We start from the raw sequence: 20,930 nt of genomic DNA, 5'->3' as shown, positions 1-20,930 counted from the left end.
CCACTTCTTTTACATTCTTAGATTGCAGGAGTGTGCCTCTGAAAAAATGCTATTCATTCACCAGTGCAGGTCCCTGAGTGTTCGTTTCAAAATTCCTTCTGGTGCTATCATTCATCTACAACTGACTCGATGAAATATGTGCTTAAGGGTTACAAAAAGCACACATAGTACAGTCACTTGATAGTGTCAGGTTATGTGACATTTTATCTAATGTTTTTCTTTCATTAATGGAAGGTCCTTTACTAACAGCTCTGGCTTCTTTCCATCTTGGGTTACAGGTATAAAGTGAGATGAAACAGTATCTCAGTGTAAAGTGTTCTTCCTCACCAATTTCCTAACTTAACAACTAGCAAGGTATAGTGGTTTTCTAAAGATTTGCAGCTCAGGGACCTAAAACTAGGGCTCAGTGAACATAACTAAGACCAATATTAGAACTGAAAGTTCTACTTCACTTCTGAACACAAAGAGTGACTTTTCCCAATCACTCCGTTCTCCCCAGTTTTATCTCTAGAACTTTGGGAAACCTGTTTTCAGTACACGAATACCTGTGTTTCTCTTTCTCATCTTAATGTACTGATTCTCTTTAGCTCTAATAGAGGCCAAAAAACTGTTAGAATTTGGGACAGATTCATTAAGAAACCCATGAGGCTTAAGGTCAGGGTGCTTCACATGCACAGGACCCTTCTGAAACCCTGACAGAGATCTTACTGGTTTTGTATTTGGAATTTAGCTTTTTTTTTTTTCAATGCATAAATTACATAAGCCTTGGGCCTCAAAAAGAAAGAAAAATGGATTTCCCTTTCCCTATCCCAGTCTCTCCCAAAGCTTTGGAAAGGGCCTTTTAAAAGGACCATCATGGGCTTTACTGTAAAATCAACTCCTAATTATAATCACCACGGTGCTTATAAGAAAAACAGAGATTTCTGCACCCATTTCAGACCTACAGAATCACAATCCCAGTGGATAACATCCAAGGATTTTTGCATTTTCTTAAAGCATTCAGGTGATTTTTAAACTATATTTTGAAAATATGTGATTTCCAGAAAAATAATATACCCAGTGAATAAGGGTAAATGTTCTTTGTTAAGGATGGACCATGGCTGTAGTATATTTTCAGATTTTAACTGAAGAGCCCCAAACTGGCATGTCTGTAGAAGTCTCTCCATGTTAGCCTTGTGAAGGGGCAACCCTGAACCTCCAGTAAACAAAGCCTTAATACGAGGTTATTTGAGGTTCGGTTATATAAGGTAGGTTATAAGTTCCCTGACAGGGATCAAGTCTGCTTTTTAAAACATTCTATATTCAACGTCTTAATCAGTGGTGCAACCTAACAGTTGCTCAGTAAGTATGTACTGAGTGAATGAAGGAATATCAAGTGAGATATCCAAATTTTAACACTTCATTGATCAGCTTGTGATTGATGTTTAGAAAAGTAACACGGGAGAACAGACACAGAATGAGTTTAACATTAACCCACTGACACATAAAAAGATGCTCAACATCGCTAATTATTAGAGAAATGCAAATCAAAACTACAATGAGATACCACCTCACACTGGTTAGAAAGGCCATCATCAAAAAGCCTACAAATAACAGACGCTGGAGAGGGCTTAGAAAAAAGGGAACCCTTCTACACTGTTGGTAAGCACGCAAATTAGTGCAGCCACTATGGAGAACAGCATGGAGGTTCCTTAAAAAACTAAAATAGTTACCATACGATCCCGCAATCCCACTCCTGGACATATATCCGACAAAACTCTAATTTTAAAAGATGCATGCACCCCAATGTCCCCTGCAGCAGTATTTACAATAACCAAGACATGGAAGCAACCTAAATGTCCATCGACAGACGAGCGAATAAAGAAGATGCGATACACACACACACACACACACACACACACACACACACACACACACACACACACTGGAATATTACTCAGCCATAAAAAAGAACAAAATAATGCCATTTGCAGCAACATGGATGGACCTAGAGATTGTCATACTGAGTGAAGTCAGACAGAGAAAGACAAATATCATATGATATCACTTATATGTGGAATCTAAAAAACAGAATGATACAAATGAACTTATTTACAAAACAGAAATAGAGTCACAGATGTAGAAAACAAACTTATGGTTACTGGGGGGAAGGGGAGGGGAGGGATAAAGTGGGAGATTGGGATTGACATATACACATTACTATATATAAAATAGATAACTAATAAGGACACACTGTATAGCACAGGTTACTCTACTCAGTTCTCTGTAATGACCTATATGGGAAAAGAATCTAAAAAAGAGTGGATATATGTATAACTGATTCACTTTACTGTATATCTGAAACTAACACAACATTGTAAATCAACTATACTCCCAGTAAAAATTTTTAAAAATAGGTAAACAACAAGGTCTTACTGTATAGCACAGGGAACTATATTCAATATCTTATAATAAATAGTAATGGAAAAGAATCTTAAAAAGAATATATATATGATCATATATATATATCATTCAGTTATATATATATAACTGAGTCACTTTGCTGTACAGCTGAAACTAAAACATTGTAAATCAACTCTACTGTAATAAAAAATAATAATATTAAGCAATCGATGCCATCTGTTCCTTCCCCACATTAAACATTTAATCTTCACAGCAACCAAAAAATTAACATAGTGCCTTAATAAACAAAATCAATACTCTCACTGTCATCATATCATCATCATATCATCATCATTATGGTATCATTTCCTTTTAGAGTGGGCATTTGGGTCTTTAGTGTAGGTATTTGTTGTAAGTATTTCATTAGACTTCATATTGTTGGAGAAATTTCAATGTGTCTAGCCTATTAATATGTTTTTGCATGATAAAATTATTATCTAGTATGTTTTATCCTTTCTAGCTTAATATCACTCACGTATGTAACAGCACACCATCTATGACTTTGTCAAAGGCACCAACATACATAATGAATTTTATTATCTTCTTTGGGTAATAATTCCTTTGTCATTATTACCTTTGTCTAAGTAATCAAGCCAGTGTCATTCACCTTTCCCATTAGCAAACTGGGAAAAAAATTAGAATGATACAAAGGGAGTTAGGTTTGAAATACTCAGGAATTTTCAGATGTTTCCTTCAGTTTTAAAAGTTTAGTCATTCTCATTCTTCACTGAACAATATCAAGTTAGCTACATAATTTTTATTGAGTTTTATGTTTGTGAAGATTATCCTTCACTCTAAAAATACTGGAGAAAATTCTGAGCATTTTTGATTATCCAATAAAATTTTCTATCAAATATTATTTAATCAATCCAACCATTCAATCTTCTGGATAGTTTTGACACTGCACACATATATAACTTAAATCAATCTCATGTTATTTCTCATGTTAAAATAAAATTTTCAGCTGCACTTTGTATATAAAGATGGCATTACTGCCTGGGAAATACAACGTGTGATCTGTTCAGGTGTTTTCCAGCAGTGGTAAATGTTTGGACTGAGTAATCCACACTCTTAGTTTGATCATGGCATAAAGCTTATAATACAGTTGGTTGGTCTTACAATAATAACAAAAACAAAATGACTTTCTGTAATAACCTTTAACTCTGACATTTGAAAAGTCATATTTCTAGATATTTAGTCTTTTTTATTTGGTATTAATTAGATCATCTCTAAGAAAACAATGATTTTTTTCTCTTGTTCAGTACTTTTATTGAATTGACTGATTTTTATTTAATCCCTTTTAGAAAAGTGTGTATATATATAATGTATTTTTATGTTAAAAATTATTCTTAATTTTTTTTGTTTTGTTTTGTTTTGTTTTTGCGGTACGCAGGCCTCTCACTGTTGTGGCCTCTCCCGTTGCGGAGCACAGGCTCCGGACACGCAGGCTCCACGGCCATGGCTCACGGGCCCAGTCACTCCACGGCATGTGGGATCCTCCCGGACCGGGGCACAAACCCGTGTCCCCTGCATTGGCAGGCAGACTCTCAACCACTGCGCCACCAGGGAAGCCCCAATATTCTTAATTTTTTAACAGGCATAATAACTTAGTAATATATAAGGGTGCTCAATATCTCTACGCTTTCCCAAACAATATACTCCTTATTATTTCCTCCTGTCATATATTATTGTTGGTCATTAACTAATTTACAGTGTTTTAATCATGAAAATTATTGTTGCTGCTTCACACATATTTATACTTATTTAGATTACCCAGATGCTTACCAAATTCTTTGCACATCTTGAATTCTTCTCTTTCTGGGTTCAATTTCCTTCTTTCTAAACATCATTTAGCAGTACTTTCAGTAAGGGTTTATTAATCCTTTCACTTTTGTCTTAATTTTGCCCATAGTTTTCAATGATAGGTAGTTGGATAAATAATTTAAAGTTGACAGTTATTTTCCTTTCAGTACTTTCAATATATTATTTTTATTATATTGATCTTCTGTAGCTGTTGAGAATTTCACTGCTAATTTGTTAATTCTTTTGTAATTAATTTTCTCCTTCTCTCTGTTCCTTTTAATATGTCTTTGGAGTTGATGAGCTGAGAATTCACTACATTGTATATAAAGTGTACATATATTATTATCCTGCTTGCAAATTTTCTTGATCCTGTATATCTTGTCTTTCATCAATTCTAGACAATTCTCTCATCTTTTCTCTTGATTCTCTCACTCTGAACCTTCTTGTTTAATTCTTCATGACTGTTATCCTTGCTTTCATTCTCAACTTCTATTTTCAGTGTTGCATTTTGAATAATTTGCTTACACTTGTCTTTAGTTTACTAATAATTGTTTATCTCAATGTGTATGATCTACCCATTTGTTTTTTTCCAGTTAAATTATTTGTCAGTTCCAGAACTTTTGTTCCTTTTCTTTTTCTTATTTTAAAATCTGATCTTTCTAATTGTGACTCATTATATTTAATGTTTTAATTTTTCTTTTACGTCGTAAATAAGTTTTAGCATGTGTATTTTATAGTTTGTATCTGCTTTTTCTAATATTTCCAAGTCTAACATTTGCAAATCTAATATTTTCTCTAATATTTGCAAGTCTAATTTTACTGTTAGGCATTTTAAATCCTGTTTACAATGAATTATTTTTCCTCATGTAGTTCACAAATTTGAATGGTGCAGTTTATCTGGGAAAATCCTGCAGCTTAGGTTAAGGTATTCCCCTCTTTAGAGTTTTTGCTTTTGCTATGTCAGGCACCTTGCTAATACCACTGCCTGACACCATTTCTTATATTAATTTTCAGCTTTGTGGTCTTTGGACTTATGGAAGTACCATACATTTGAAACAAACTCATATGAGTACAGGCCCATAGTTGGAATTTTTAGGAGAGGTTTGTTTTTGCCCTGATTTAAGGCTGAAACTGATCTGCTTCCTTGTTATCTCCCTCTATAGGTAAGTTGAATTTCTCTGCTCACACAATCATTGATGCTATAACCCTTTGAGGCTGATGAAGTAATGCAGTATTTCTGCTTGTACTCTCTTTCTCTGAGTACAAGTTTATGTCATGCCCTCAAGTCCCCATAATGTAAACCCTTGTTCTGTACCATCCCTACCCAAGGGCAACCACAGAAAGCATCATCTCAGCCTTCGTGGTTTGCTTTGGGAAATTGTTTAGTTAATCAAGACTTCAGTTCTGCTCTTAAAAGTATTTAAAACAATATTGTATCCTGAATGTATAGGTATTTTGTAAAGGATTATTTTCAGCTATTCTAGTCTGCCATGTTGCTGTAAATGTAACAGAAGTGCAATTAAATAGCCATTTTTAGGTAAATAAAGTTGAGTAATGTGCATCAAGATATAAGGCCAAGCAGAAGTGAAAACCAGATTTCCTGATTATCTGTCTGGGGTTCTCTTGAAAGTAGTCTTAAGATGAAAATTCAAAAGATTTTTAAGCTAGCTATATAATTAGAAAAGAGGAAAATAGACATATAAAACTATTCTCTTAAATGAGTGACCAACCTGACACAAAGTGTATACATTTTGACTCTCATCATTTGATCTAACAACTAGATCGTGTGTCCTCTATTCAAAGTCAGAGGTGTGAATAGTTAATTATCCAGGGGTGAAGAATGGTGTGTGTGGATATAGCCCCTAGCTGAAATAGAGAAGGTTTAAGTGTACCTGAAACGCTGAAGAGATAATTTTCAGACAAATTTAAAAGGAAATCGTACTATTTTACAAAGGGAAGAGTAAACATGTCAAACAACAAATGTTTATTAAACATTGACTAAGTCAAAGGTGCTGTAAGCATTGCTATCATGTTTACACAACTTCAGAGCTGCCTTATTATATTTTTCTTTGGTTGCCTTTTTGGTTGAATACTTCCTGACATGTCATTAGTAAGCTCTTCCTCTACTAAAAATTGTAAGTTACCTCTGGCGTAGACCAATGACCAGCTTAATCTAATTCTCAGAATGTAAGTTTTTATTAGCTTCCATCCCAATGGCTGAAACCTCTTGGCATCTCACCTTCCATTTTGTAATCCACTGATCACAGAGAAATTTCCTAGGGAAACAGCCCTTCTCTTCCAAAAAATATCCAGAGGACTGATTTCCAAGGAAGGTTTGATTCCTTCAGGGATTTAGGATTTAAAACATAGGAATGTTTTAGTTATTCTATAATTATATCACAGTGTTTTTTACAACCCACTGCACCAGTGTAGGCCATTATGTGATTTAGTTCCTTCTTCATTTACCATAGGAAGATTAAGAGAGCACAAAGTGGTGTGTTTAAAAATATAATGATAGGGCTTCCCTGGTGGTGCAGTGGTTGAGAGTCCGCCTGCCGATGCAGGGAAGATCCCACATGCCGCGGAGCAGCTGGACCCGTGAGCCATGGCCACTGAGCATGCGCGTCAGGAGCCTGTGCTCCACAACGGGAGAGGCCACAACAGTGAGAGGCCCACGTACCGCAAAAAAAAAAAAAAAAAAAAAATATATATATATATATATAAATAATGATAAATTATGAAAAGTGTTTATACCTTCATTAATTTACCACAACAAAAGTGTTCATAACCAATCTTGATATATGCTTATATAATTACGGTATTATCCTAGTGACACTAAAAAAAAATTAATTTATTTATTAATTTATTTTTTGGCTGCACTGGGTCTTCGTTGCTGCGTGCGGGCTTTCTCTAGTTGTGGTGAGCGGGGGCTACTCTTGGTTGCAGTGCGCGGGCTTCTCATTGCAGTGGCTTTTCTTTGTTGTGGAGCACGGGCTCTAGAGTGCACAGGCTTCAGTAGTTGTAGCACATGGGCTCAGTAGTTGTGGCTCACGGGCTCTACAGCACAGGCTCAGTAGTTGTGGCACACCTGCTTAGTTGCTCCGCAGCATGTGGGATCTTCCTTGACCAGGGCTTGAACCTGTGTCCCCTGCATTGGCAGGCAGATTCTTAACCACTGCACCACCAGGGAAGTCCCCTAGTGACATTTTAAAGTCAGTGAATTTTAAAATCTTTTTATGTTTTTCTATAATTTATATCTATATAATCATGTTCTAGAAAGACAAGAAGCACAAAATCATTTCTATTTCATGGGACAGCTTCAATCTATTTCTAACAAAATAGAAAGTAAAAGTAAATTACTATCTTTCCTAGAGGGTTTAAGAATTATATCAGGGAATGTATAGAGAATCCTGATACACATTTCTGATTGAAATGTTATGCAAAATAGTCTCATGCACATGTTATTTCAAAAGTGATGGATAGGAAAGATGCAGCACTAGACTTCGATGTACTCTCTGATATTTACTTTCTGAAATAACAGGGAAATAGCACCATAAGCATAGCCTTTTTTTTTTTCAAAATAGTGTTGACTGAAGTGGGCTAGTCTGTGGAAACTGTAGATAAAAGACTACAATTATAAAGAATTTGCATTTCATTTAGGGATAGTGACTATTTTATTCTTATTTCTTTGCAGATGGGAAAATATGAGCTCTTTATTCATCCTGTCTACCCATTCACAGTACAATCATTCTTCCCTCAATCCATCTTTCTACTGATTCTCCAAACCTTTCTGCTGGTTTATCTCATTCTGTGTCATCATACAGGCTCATTATCCAGGTTGTCTTTCTTAATAACCTCAAATCCCACAGACCTTCTCCAGATTTCGGTGTGGATTATTTGATACATTTTCTATAAAGGAATGTTCTAAAATTTCCTATAATATAAATAGCAGTAAGTTTTACGGTGCTTTATAACCAATACCTTTGGTGCCCCTCATTTAAAAACATGTTCAATCTGTATCAAATGGAAGAATTTCTTGAATTACTATAGCTAAAATCTACTTTCAATTCACTTTGAACTCTTAAAAAAGTCAATTCGCGTTCATGCATCTAATGATCAGCAACATTTTCATCAGCTTTCTAGGACTTACACTGATAACCTCCCCATGGGCAAGGCCTCGTCCTGTCATATCCTGAGAAGGATAGATTTCATGCCAGCGTAAGTTGGATATTCTTCAAGCCTACTGGAATTCTGAATAGCCAGATGACAGAAACTGTCAAAGATTTTCTACTAAGTCTTCTCAGTACAGAACTTATCAAGCCTTTCTTCTAAAGAAGTGATTATGGAAATTTTGATCACCTGAATATTGTGTTAGAATTGGGAGAATTCTAAGAATAAAATGTGGATACTTTCCAATATCAAGAAGATATATTTTTCCTATTGTCTATAGATACCATCGCCAACTTAATAAGTATTCTGATAACTCATTTCAAGTTTTGAATAACATACTTTACACTTTGTGAGAACTTTAATAATAAATATTTCAATTTTCTGCAAATTAAATATATTAGCTCCAAGGAAAAGAATTTTTAGGGCCTCGTGTGGGGTGAGTCAATTAACAGTAGTAAATACACCAGTGAATAAAGTGATTTAATATGGCCTTGCCTTTGTGCTAAGGTGGTCATTATCATTCTTCTGTGTAATATGATGTACGAAGATAATAAAGGAAGTTTATGTGAATTTCATATCACTTGTTTACAATATTTTTTGTATCAAGAAATTTTATTTTTGAACTAAAGTATTTTATTTTGAATTAAGGTATTTTTAATAGTTTGGTTATGTGTGAAAACGACATTTATAGGACACATAGTGTGAATCTACAAAAACAACAGTGTAGTCCTTGTTCTTCAAATTAAGTGCAATATGAATTGCTCTTAGAGTAGGTTGTTCATGGTTACAGAGTCAGGATTTCTTGAGATCAGTACCTTCTAATTAGGATTGAATGAGGAAGTTATTTTGAGAGGTTTCCCTGTTTTTATAAAGTAAGCTTTCATTCTTTAATATTTGTTTAAGAAGACAGACTGCGAACAATCTTCACAGCCCACAGGCTAATTGTTCTACATTCACACATATTTACAGTCTTTACATGTCACACTTGGGATGCTGGTGTATTAAGCAATTTTCCTATTGAGCAATGTTAAGTACTTCTAGAGGGAACTCACACAGTCTAAGTTCTGAGAAAAGAAAAGCTGCAACTTTTAGCAAGAATCAGCTGTTTTTGCAAAGACTATAAGACGTTTATTAATATTCTTGGTATTCTACATGAAAGGACACAAATTCCTAAGTTATTCATGTTACATACTTACATGATTAAATATTAATTTTAGGTGAATTAACTACTTCCATGTCTATTAATCTCTGCTTTGGCATTTGCTTTAGTCCAACAGATACATCTTAATAATAATATTCTTTGTGTTTTCCCTTTTTTCTGTGACTTTTACTTTTGTCGCTCTGCAGTGCTTTGACAGCAGTAGAAGGGGAATTCTATGACAAAATGATTTTTTTAATGTCCTGTTGCAATTCAGAATTCTGAAGGATCTTTTTGAAAGCAATAACCTACAGGATATAACTGACATTCAGAAACTAAAATCTGATCTACCTCTAGCAGTGAAATTATACTACTCTGAAAGGGCTGCTATAATAAATCCACCTAAGAGTGTTAAAAATGTAGCCATTGGGGCTTCCCAGGTGGCGCAGTGGTTGAGAGTCCGCCTGCCGATGCAGGGGACACGGGTTTGTGCCCCGGTCCAGGAAGATCCCACATGCCGCGGAGCGGCTGGGCCCGTGAGCCATGGCCGCTGAGCCTGCACGTCCGAAGCCTGTGCTCCGCAATGGGAGAGGCCACAACAGTGAGAGGCCCGCGTATCGTGCAAAAAAAAAAAAAACCCACAAAAATGTAGCCATTAAAGTGGCCAATACAATATTAATGTACTAACATTGCATGTTTTATGGTATTTCCTTAAAACCTCAAGATATGTTAGTAGTAAAACGTATCCCTAGGCTAGATTCCTAAATGAGCTGACATTCTGTGTAAAGCTAGTGGATACAAAACAATTTTTCCAAGTTGCAAATGCAAAACTTTAGTCCTTATTTCCCAAGAATTACTGGTCACCAGTGACACTCCTTTTTTGGGGGAGGCAAAGGAGCCATCTCTTCTTTTGTTTTATGAAATGCCCATTTCTCTTGGTTCTTTCCCTTATGTTTTTTTTTATTATTATTGGTCAGATTCCTTCTCTGAATATTTCTTTTTCTTTTGGTCTTTAATACATGCTGTTCCCTCTGCCTAGAATAAACTCCCTCTTGCATTCCTGACCCACTTAACTGTATGAAGTGTATGTGTCATAACTCAGCTCAAGTGTCACCTCCTTTGTGAAGGTTCCTCTTTCTATGATCTCGCTATGGTTATTCTAAAACTCAGTTATAATGCATATCATACTGCATTATAACTATTGGGCTGTTTGTGTGCCCTCAAGATGACCATGAGCATTTTCCTGACATGAAGCTTGTATTGATATTTTTATCCTCACCACCATACACAATTTTTGGAACTCTCCTGGCAATTAATCAATATATTTTGAATGTATTAGTGATAGAAGTCCTGCAATCCCTCAGGTAGTGAAATGTAAGAGGGTCTGCTTACAGCATTGCTTGAAAAGTCTCATATTTGTATGGACTAAAGGGCTACTAATTGAATATAAACTTGATCCAATAATGATTAGAATTTTAGAGTTGAGACAGGGCAGAAGTTGAGACACAGATGTAGAGAACAAATGTATGGACACCAAGGGGGGAAAGCCGCAGAGGGGTGGTGGTGGTGGTGTGCTGAATTGGGCGATTGGGATTAACATGTATACACTGATGTGTATAAAACTGATGACTAATAAGAACCTGCTGTATAAAAAAATAAAATTAAATTTAAAAATTAAAAAAAAAAGAAGTCATGCCTTTGGGTTACAGACTTTTTCCTGTAGTTTTATTCTGTATTTATTTCTTTTAAATTCAAATTGAAATTTTCACTCAATACCATAATTAACTTATTTTTTCAACCCCATTATAAACAGCAAAATAAGGTGTTCTTTTTACAAGCATGTTTTACTTCTTCTTATATGAAGAAAAGAAAATTTGGGCTTTGGAACACATACTTGCATTCTATATGTATCCTTATGAGATACATCTTTATTCTATTTTTATAATTAATTACTCCTACTAAAGAGAGGTTTGTCAGTAAATCAGAACGGACCAAAGAGGGAACTGTATTAATTATTTTTACAACCATAATTTAGACTACTGTTTACCATAGTCAATATCAGCCATAATGTGAACAGAAATATGACTCTTCCTGCCCCAAACGGCTACATATATGCCCCTGCAGGATGATCCCACTCTTGGTCTCCACAGTTGAGTACTTAAGAAGAAAACAGGGGGCTTCCCTGGTGGCGCAGTGGTTGAGAGTCCACCTGCCGATGCAGGAGACACGGGTTCGTGCCCCGGTCCGGGAAGATCCCACATGCCGCAGAGCGGCTGGGCCCGTGAGCCATGGCCGCTGAGCCTGCGCGTCCGGAGCCTGTGCTCCGCAACGGGAGAGGCCACAACAGTGAGAGGCCCCCGTACCACATTAAAAAAAAAAAAAAAAAAGAAGAAAACAGTTTACCTTCTTTGTCCTTGTTGGTGTTTAAGTGTGAGAGGAGGTCCTCGTTGGCCTGCACGCAGTACACCTCTCGGGTCTGGACCCCTCCTCCGCAGAGGGCCGTCTGGTTGCCCCTCCTCTTGTCCTGCTGACTGAGCAGAGGGTCCACACGGCACTCGGTCCACTCTGTAGTCCTCCAGCCATACCTAGATAAAGAAAATGATGGCAGTGGCAACCTATTTACTGAATAAAACTTTTCTCCACTCCTAATTTTTGTTCCTCAAAAAGATTCATCTGGGGCTTCCCTGGTGGCGCAGTGGTTGAGAGTCTGCCTGCCAATGCAAGGGACACGGGTTCGAGCCCTGGTCTGGGAAGATCCCACATGCCGCGGAGCAACTAGGCCCGTGAGCCACAACTACTGAGCCTGCGCTTCTGGAGCCTATGCTCCGCAACAAGAGAGGCCGCGACAGTGAGAGGCCGTCCACCGCGATGAAGAGTGGCCACCGCTTGCCGCAACTAGAGAAAGCCCTCACACAGAAATGAAGACCCAACACAGACAAAAATAAAATAAAATAAATAAAAATTTATTAAAAAAAAAGATTAATCTGAAAAACACTTTCCTCTTGAATTAATCTTAGACTACATCTAAGGTGCAGGTTCAGTTTCAATTCCTTCCTCTACATCCTCACCCCGCTCCATTTAAAGAGGGGTTAAATTTAAGATGATACGGTTTTAATTGCAACTACTGGAAGTTACTTATAAATATTTTATGAAAAGAGAGCATAATGCTGAAAACATGAGATTTTATGTTCAATTAAGCTGAACTCAGGCTTGCCCTTTCTTGATGCTTATAAGCAAAGGAAGGTTGAATCTGAGAATGGAACACATTCTAAATGATGATGAACCCAAACATTTGTTTTGTCTCTAACAGAATGCATGAAAATTGCTGCTTCGTACTGGATCAAAATTATAATTGTGTGTTAGTAATAAAAATGTAACATAATTCAGAGTTTTCTCTTTATTGTTGAGAATAAGAGTTGTTGTTTCTTTTTTTCCTGTAGCACTGAGCATCCCTGATGAGTGCTGATGAATGTTGAAAAGAGCTGACGTTTCTAATCAGTGGAACACAGGAAAGATGATCTGTGATTCTAAATTAAAGCTCCAATAAAGATTATGATGTGAAAAAAATGTCAGGGGATTGTCAGTCCAACACATGCTTTAAGGAGATAGAGAGGGAACCATTTCCCGATGCCACTGAAGATAGAAAGTGATGGCATTTCTCCACCTCGAGGAAAATGGATATTCTAAAAGCACAAAGAAAATGGCTCATGTAGCACTTTGTTTCACTTTAACCAAGATGCCTCCTTAGTAATCAGATTAACAGCCAACATAGGTACAAATGGGTGTGCTAATGTTCACCTCAGTTAGACAGAAAGGTTAAGTGGGCTCTAGGATGTCTCATCTAGAGGCTTTGCTTTGTCAGTGGTAAAGTTTCATGACAGTGAAGCTGAACTTCATGCTCATTTTTCAGTGTTTATATGTGGGGATTCATGGCTTAATAGAGGTGCAGGACTGGGGCATCAAGGAACAACACTCTTGGCATACATTTATAAAGGAAGTGCAGCATTCAGGTCAATTCTAAAAACATGGATACTTGATGCCTTGGGAGGAGAGACAGTGAAGGAAAGTAACCAAACAAGTCATTCATTAGGGGAGCTAAAATGAAAATTTTGGGTTTTTTTTATAGAATGGAGTCCCAATTTAGGTCATCCTAAGGACTCCTGTGAGAGGAACAAATTTTTAGTAATGTCAATTGATCACACATCAATGCTACCATCCATAAAGGGTTAGAAGAAAGATTCAGAATAGAGATTTATTTTAATTAATAGTTAATGGCGTTTGAATATTTGAGAGGATAAAGAATAAAACACCTAGCTTGAGACAAAAATGGAAGAAACTTGTAGGAGACAAAACACTCTGATTAGAGAACCTGGCAACTTCCTTGAAACTGTTACATAGAGGGGAACACACAAGTCAGCAGGACAGGCAGAGTAGTTAGGAAGAAAACTCTCCAGAGCGTTCCGTCACTTGTTATATCAGAGAAGGGATGATTCCAAAGTGCTGCATAATTGAAGATCTTGTATGAATCATTACTATTCTTTGTTATTATTATTATTACTGTTAGAAATGGGAGGAGGAGGAACAATAATAGTAGCAATTTTCCTCCTCACTGTGTCATGGAGTTCAAGCTGTATGCATGTTCTCTAAATATCTGAAATATTCCAGGGAACCTTTCAATGAAGCTTGTGCATATCTACTGAGAAACTAAGATTCTGTAAATTGTTTCATAAATATTCTATATTAAGACTAAGCTGAAATATATTTATCACCAAGATAATTCACAGTAATGTCTTGGAGATGATATTTGTTAAGGATAAAAAGAATATAGTTATACTGCCAAATATTTCAAAATTAGTCTTATTTCATCTGAATTCAATGCACATTGATTGGGCACTTACTGTGTGCCTGGTCCTATGACATGCAAGTAATTAAAAAACAAACAAGCCCCACCCCCAAGGTTCATAAGCAATCTTTGTCCTGAAGGAGCTTAAAGTCTCATTATTTTGATGTAGCATTTTACTCTATTCAATAGGAATTGTTATATACAGTACTGAATTTTAATAGGACTTGCTCAATAAGCAATAGGAACCTGTATTTTGAAACTTTATTTTACCTATAGACTAGTTGACAAACTATAGCCAAATCCAACCTGTCCCCTGTTCTTATAAGTAAATTTTATTGGAACATATCCACACCCATTTGTTTACATATTACCTATAGCTCCAGTGGCAGAGCTGAAGCGTGACAGAGACACATGTGGCTTGTAACGGCTAACATATTCACTATCTTCTCCTTTATGGAAAAAGCTTGCCAATCCCCATTGTAGAAAATACACAAACAGGGAATTGCCGTTAAAAATCTAACTTTCATGGAGACTGGGAAATACAGCTTGTTCAAGACACTTTTATCCTGTAAAACCAGTATTTTTTACAGGATCGTGTTTGTAGAGAGAGATTTTTCTACTTAGAATTTGTAAAAGTCTCTATGCAGTTTGGGCAGACAGGGCAGCATCCTTTATTTACTCACATGGCACAGGGGGCAATTCCATCTCCTTGAGATACACAGGGTTCTTTTTCCTCAAGTTCTGGACACTCCTTCTCACTGCCAATAGGAAACTGCCTGATGAGCCGCATCCTCACACGGGTGCCTTTAGGGGATGCCATATCATGGCACGTTTTTGAGCAGGGGCTCCACTCAGACCACTCTGACACCTGGCACTCTTTGGTGATCACACAGGCCTGGAAGGTCAGCGGCAGCTTCTCTTGTTGGCAAAAGCTGCAAAAGAGCATTAATATTCTCATCACAGACTCATAGGCAGGCATGAACTTTGTCTTCTACACTCCAGAGTGAAATCAGCTTGGACATTTTTATTTCTACTTGGAGGTACAATTCCAATTTCATTAAAAATATATCAACATTTACGATGTGTAAAAGCTGTTAGACTCAAAGCTAACATTTGCATTTCCTCCTATTTTGTAAGAGTTGTTAAACCACTCATAGGAAATAGAAAATAAAGGGGTTATGCAAAATTAGCTGAAACTAAGTTTACCATATTGTTCATTTTACTCATTCCAGATTTGTCTTTATTTAGAAAATGAGGAACCAAGAACTGTTAACATATGATAATTTCCACTCTGTTTAGTGTTTTAAATAAACATGCCTGGGTAACTAATACAATATTGAACAGAATAAGTAATTTAATTTATGCTTAACATTATTTTTAATACTGTTTGAAACTTTAGTTGTCAATTACAATGTATGTTTATTCAAATACATCAACTTTTCCAGTTCATACTTTAATGTAAGGTATACATATGAGTATATTAATTAAATACATCATAAGCATTAGAAATATAAATCTATTTAAGCTATATTACTGTCAAGATATCCTCTAAATAGATCTCTAATTCATCAGTAAAGTATTTATGTTCAAATTCTTATCTATCTAATCCTCTTTGAATTAGAGGGATGTTGAATTCTAAATTGTAATGTCTACATACGAGGATGAAGATGATGTTACAAATGTCATCAACTATGGGCATATGCACTTTGAGGGGTTTTCCTGGAATTGGATGGCCTTGCATTGATTCTTAGTTGAACTCTTGCCCATTCTCAGTAACTAGTAGCTCACATTTACAAGACACAGGAGGCATGTTGCCACGATAGGGCATCTGTTCCAATGGGAGAGTTCACTGATAATTCTGTCTCATCATTCAGGTGCTATATTTAACTATGATAATCAACCATACAGAGAGGCAGGTCCATTTTAATATAACAACTCACATACAATCTTTTTAATTCTACTGGCATGTGTACGAAAATTGCATTCCTAGGAGACAATTAGAGCTCAATATGTCAAAGTCAATTTGTCTGAGCTGAGAGGTCTGGGCAGGAAAATCATCTGAGAGTGGCAGTAAAAGGGCCCTGTAAGTCAGCTCTGTTCTTCTTATAACAACAGAGAGGACCAGAATCCCAGTTTTACTCAAATGTCATATATTGAGTGTTAATGATGCATTAGATACAACACTAACCTTAGAACAAAACTTTCTCTGTGATGAACAAGTTTTCACTCTAACACTTGTGAGTTTATCCATGAAAATCAGGCAAAATAATGAGCAAATGATGACCTCTATAACTCCTTTTTTACAAAACTCTCCATGTTACTTTCCTCTTAGATACATTTCTAATCTTTCATGAGATTGTATTCATATACATATATGCATATGTTATCCTCTATGTATTACTTATCAAGTCCATATTCTATGTAGAGGCAGAGAATTAACAATCCCTTTTAATCTTTTGTGGAGAATTTGACCACCAGTTAAATACCTCCAGTTACAGTTACCTGGTAACCTGATGAAAGCTGAAATATCAGCTATGTTACTAGATAATATTATTTATGATACAATGATCAATTTTGATAAATTCCATTTGCTCTGGAGAAACTAAAACTACCTGGTAGGCAGCCACAGCTTTGGGCTTGCCTGAATGTGTAAACTATTGGAATAGGGCTTGTTTTTTGTGTGGACTTTGCAGTCTATGACTACGGGATCACTTCAAGAGATATCGGTGCCTGTGGGGCCTGAGACTTTTAAGCCAAGGCAACTCTTGGACTTGCCGGATGTAGAATTATCTTCTTCCATCTGAACTGTGCTGCATCGATTTCTAGAATTACCACCAGATGAGGAATGACTGTTGCTACAATGATGACAAGTTCTTTATCTTTCTAAGTAGACTGATGCCAGACGGCAGTCTTTTGTGTCTTGTGTATCTGAAAGTCTGCACAGCCTAAGTTTAAAACTTAATTCATATTACCTCATTTAATGCTTCCAATAATTCTTTTATGTGGGTACCATTATCATTTCCATTTTACAGGGAAAGAGTCTCTGAAAGGTTAGGGAATGTGTTTAAGATCATATAGGAATGTGTAAGTAGGGAACTGAAATTTGAACTTGGATTTTCTAAAATCAGAGTCCATTTTCTTAATCACTTTGCCCTACTGCTTCTAACAGTTTAAACTGACTGTAAATCTCAGTTTGTTAGAGAAACTGCTGTAGTTGAGGCCAGTGCCAAGGTTACTGGTACATTGTGAATCCAATAGTTTCACTATTTCACAGCCCCAGGATTTGTACCACCCTAGCACTTTGCAAATGTGCTACTTGCTCTAAGGAGGACTTAGTAATTATGGAAAAGTCAAAACAAATATGTTTTCCTGATACATGTTAACAAATTTTAATACAGGTCCTACATATGAGAAATCAGCAACATAAACATGAGAACAGTATTAATTTATATGATTATATAGTTTTTAATATATGTGATATATATAACATATCTACCTATTTATCTATCTATAGTTTGTTTTTCCTTTAATTTTCCAATACCATTATTTCAGCAAATGTGAATCAAGTAACTCTACATATTGGGCTTTAGAAGTACAAAGACAAGATTATAGTAATTAAATTGAAAGCATATAATTCTGCTTGGGGAGGCACAGAAGGCTATACGAAGTAGTACATTACTACGAAGTTTTCATATTGAGTGAAGGTAATCAATGGAAATATGAAATAAAAGTCTTTTCTTTGTTTGTTGGTGGGTGGGGGAAATATAGATTTTTCCTTGGCCTCAGTGTAAGGAGTTTTTGTTGAGCAGTGGAAATAAGAGTGGAATTGAAGCCTAGGTCAGATCAAGGGCAGTTATGTAGATCCAGAAAAGCACCTCCTGTGAGTGAGAGAACCATTCAAAGTTGTGGAGCATAAAGGACATGATATTTGTATTTTATGTAAATTCCAATAGTAGGGTGCAGGACAGAATAACAGGGTATAAGATCAGAAGCAGCCTAACTATGATGATGATGATGATGATTACGACATTAATATTTATAGTAAATATATATTTAGTGCTTGCTATGTGCCAGACACTGCTCAAACTGAGTGAGGTATGATTATGAACATGAGTTAATCATCATTGAATGTCTAGTGTGAGCCATGTACTGTATTAAGTTTTACTTAGAGTATCTCATGTAATCCTTAAAACTATTCTGTAAGATGGAGATCCATCTTTTTTTTTTTAAGATAAGGAAATGGAATCTAAATGTCTCACTTAAGTCTAGATAAAGTAGCACAACTAGGATTCTAACTAGATCTTTCTGCTTATGAGGCTTATCAAAGTGTGAACAAAGGCAATGGCAGTAGAAATTAAAAGAGGTTACAAACTATAAAAAGGGGAGTTAGAAACTATACAACCTGATGGATAGTTGAAGGGGTTAAAAGAGAGGAAGGAGTCATTAAATAACTTGGAAGTTTCTAGCTTTGGCAATCTGGTGAGCATCACTGCAATTCTTTGAAATGGAGAACATGGGATAAAAAGCAAGTTTCTGGCAGTTGATAATTGAGTTCAGCATTATTATCTTGATTTGATATGGACACATCCAGTACATATCCAACACGCAGAAATGTCTAGTAGACAGATCCAGAATTAAGGATCGGGGTTTAGTTGAAAGTTCTGGATGGCTTGTATACTTTAAAAAGTCATGAGCATAAAAGAGTTCAAAGCCAAGGCCACAGGAGGAGCTGAGTGCTCACACACTGGGGCTCATTTTAGGCCTGAATAACTCACACATGGCCTTACAGTGGACTTTGGTAGGTCCATGAACACGGCGATGCATGTTAATTTCATTTTGTAATTGTTAGTGAGACTAAATAGGATCACCAAATCACCCATGCTTACAAAATTATTCAGCTGCCACCCTCAACCATTTTCTCCTTTATTCTGGCCATGCAAAAAGGTGATACTAGAGAGCTTAGGGGAACTATCCATTTTGGTTCATTATGGTTTTCCTGAGAACATGCCCATCTGGAGGTCAAAGGCATAGGCTATGCTTCTGCAATGGCAGCCTGGTAGAAGATGTGACGGTCACTGTGACAGTTTCCTCTTCATTTATGTGGTATATTCAGGATAGCCCAGATGGCTAAGACTGATAGAACAAAAGTTTGGCTTTGAGACAAAAGCAGATATTACATAATCACCTTGTACCAGACACAGAGGAATCAGACTAAAAAAAAATGAAAAAGTGGAGAGCAGGAGCTTCAAGACGGCAGAAGAGTAAGACACAAAGATCACCTTCCTCACCACAAATACATCAGAAATACATCTACGTGTGGAACAACTCCTACAGAACACCTACTGAACACTGACAGAAGACCCCAGACCTCCCAAAAGTCAAGAAACTCCCCACGTACCTGGGTAGGGCAAAAGAAAAAAGAAAAAACGGAGACAAAAGAATAGGGAAGGGACCTGCACCAGTGGGAGGGAGCTGTGAAGGAGGAAAGGTTTCCACACACTAGGAAGTCCCTTCGCGGGCGGAGACTGCGGGTGGCGAAGGGGGGAAGCTTCGGAGCCGCGGAGGACAGTGCAGCAACAGGGGTGCGGAGGGCAAAGCGGGGAGATTCCTGCATGGAGGATCGGTGCCGACCGTGCACACCAGCCCGAGAGGCTTGTCTGCTCACCCACCGGGACGGGCGGCGGCTGGGAGCTGAGGCTCGGGCTTCGGAGGTAGGATCCCAGGGAGAGGACTGGGGTTGGCTGCGTGAACACAGCCTGCAGGGGGTTAGTGCACCACGGCTAGCCGGGAGGGAGCCTGGGAAAAAGTTTGGACCTGCTTAAGAGGCAAGAGACTTTTTCTTCCCTCTTTGTTTCCTGGTGCGCGAGGCGAGGGGATTAAGAGCACTGCTTAAAGGAGCTCCAGAGACGGGCGCATGCCGCGGCTAACAGCGCGGACCCCAGAGACGGGCATGAGACGCTAAGGCTGCTGCTGCAGCCACCAAGAATCCTGTGCGCAAGCACAGGTCACTGTCCACACCTCCACTCCCGGGAGCCTGTGCAGCCCGCCACTGCCAGGGTCCCGTGATCCAGCGACAACTTCCCTGGGAGAACGCGCGGCGCGCCTAAGGCTGGTGAAACGTCATGCCGGCCTCTGCCACCGCAGGCTCACCCCGCATCCGTACCCCTCCCTGCCCCTGGCCTGAGTGAGCCAGAGCCCCCGAATCAGCTGCTCCTTTAACCCTGTCCTGTCTGAGCGAACAACAGACACCCTCAGACGCACTACACGCAGAGGCAGGGCCAAATCCAAAGCTGAACACCAGGAGCTGTGCGAACAAAGAAGAGAAAGGGAAATTTCTCCCAGCAGCCTCGGGAGCAGCGGATTAAATCTCCACAATCAACTTGATGTACCTGCATCTGTGGAATACCTGAATAGACAATGAATCATCCCAAATTGAGGAGGTGAACTTTGGGAGAAAAGATACATATATGTTTTTCCTTTTTTCTCTTTTTGTGAGTGTGTATGTGTATGCTTCTGTGTGTGATTTCGTCTGTA

General features: G+C 37.6%; 1 protein-coding gene across 1 annotated transcript in view; it reads right to left on the bottom strand.

The window, feature by feature from the left end:
• THSD7A (thrombospondin type 1 domain containing 7A) overlaps window positions 1-20,930 on the bottom strand; it is a gene marked incomplete at both ends in the record, with an annotated part of 438,329 nt that overhangs the window by 192,758 nt on the left and 224,641 nt on the right. The window contains 2 exons of the mRNA XM_079711822.1: window positions 11,957-12,138; window positions 15,080-15,328. Of these exons, the coding sequence (XP_079567948.1) occupies window positions 11,957-12,138; window positions 15,080-15,328 (431 nt within the window). The remainder of the gene's footprint in view (window positions 1-11,956; window positions 12,139-15,079; window positions 15,329-20,930) is intronic.

The sequence above is a fragment of the Hyperoodon ampullatus genome (assembly GCF_949752795.1).
Source record: "Hyperoodon ampullatus genome assembly, chromosome: 9".
Taxonomy (NCBI): domain Eukaryota; kingdom Metazoa; phylum Chordata; class Mammalia; order Artiodactyla; family Ziphiidae; genus Hyperoodon; species Hyperoodon ampullatus.
The sequence above is the reverse complement of the archived record's forward strand: the minus strand, read 5'-3'. Positions and strand labels throughout refer to the sequence as shown.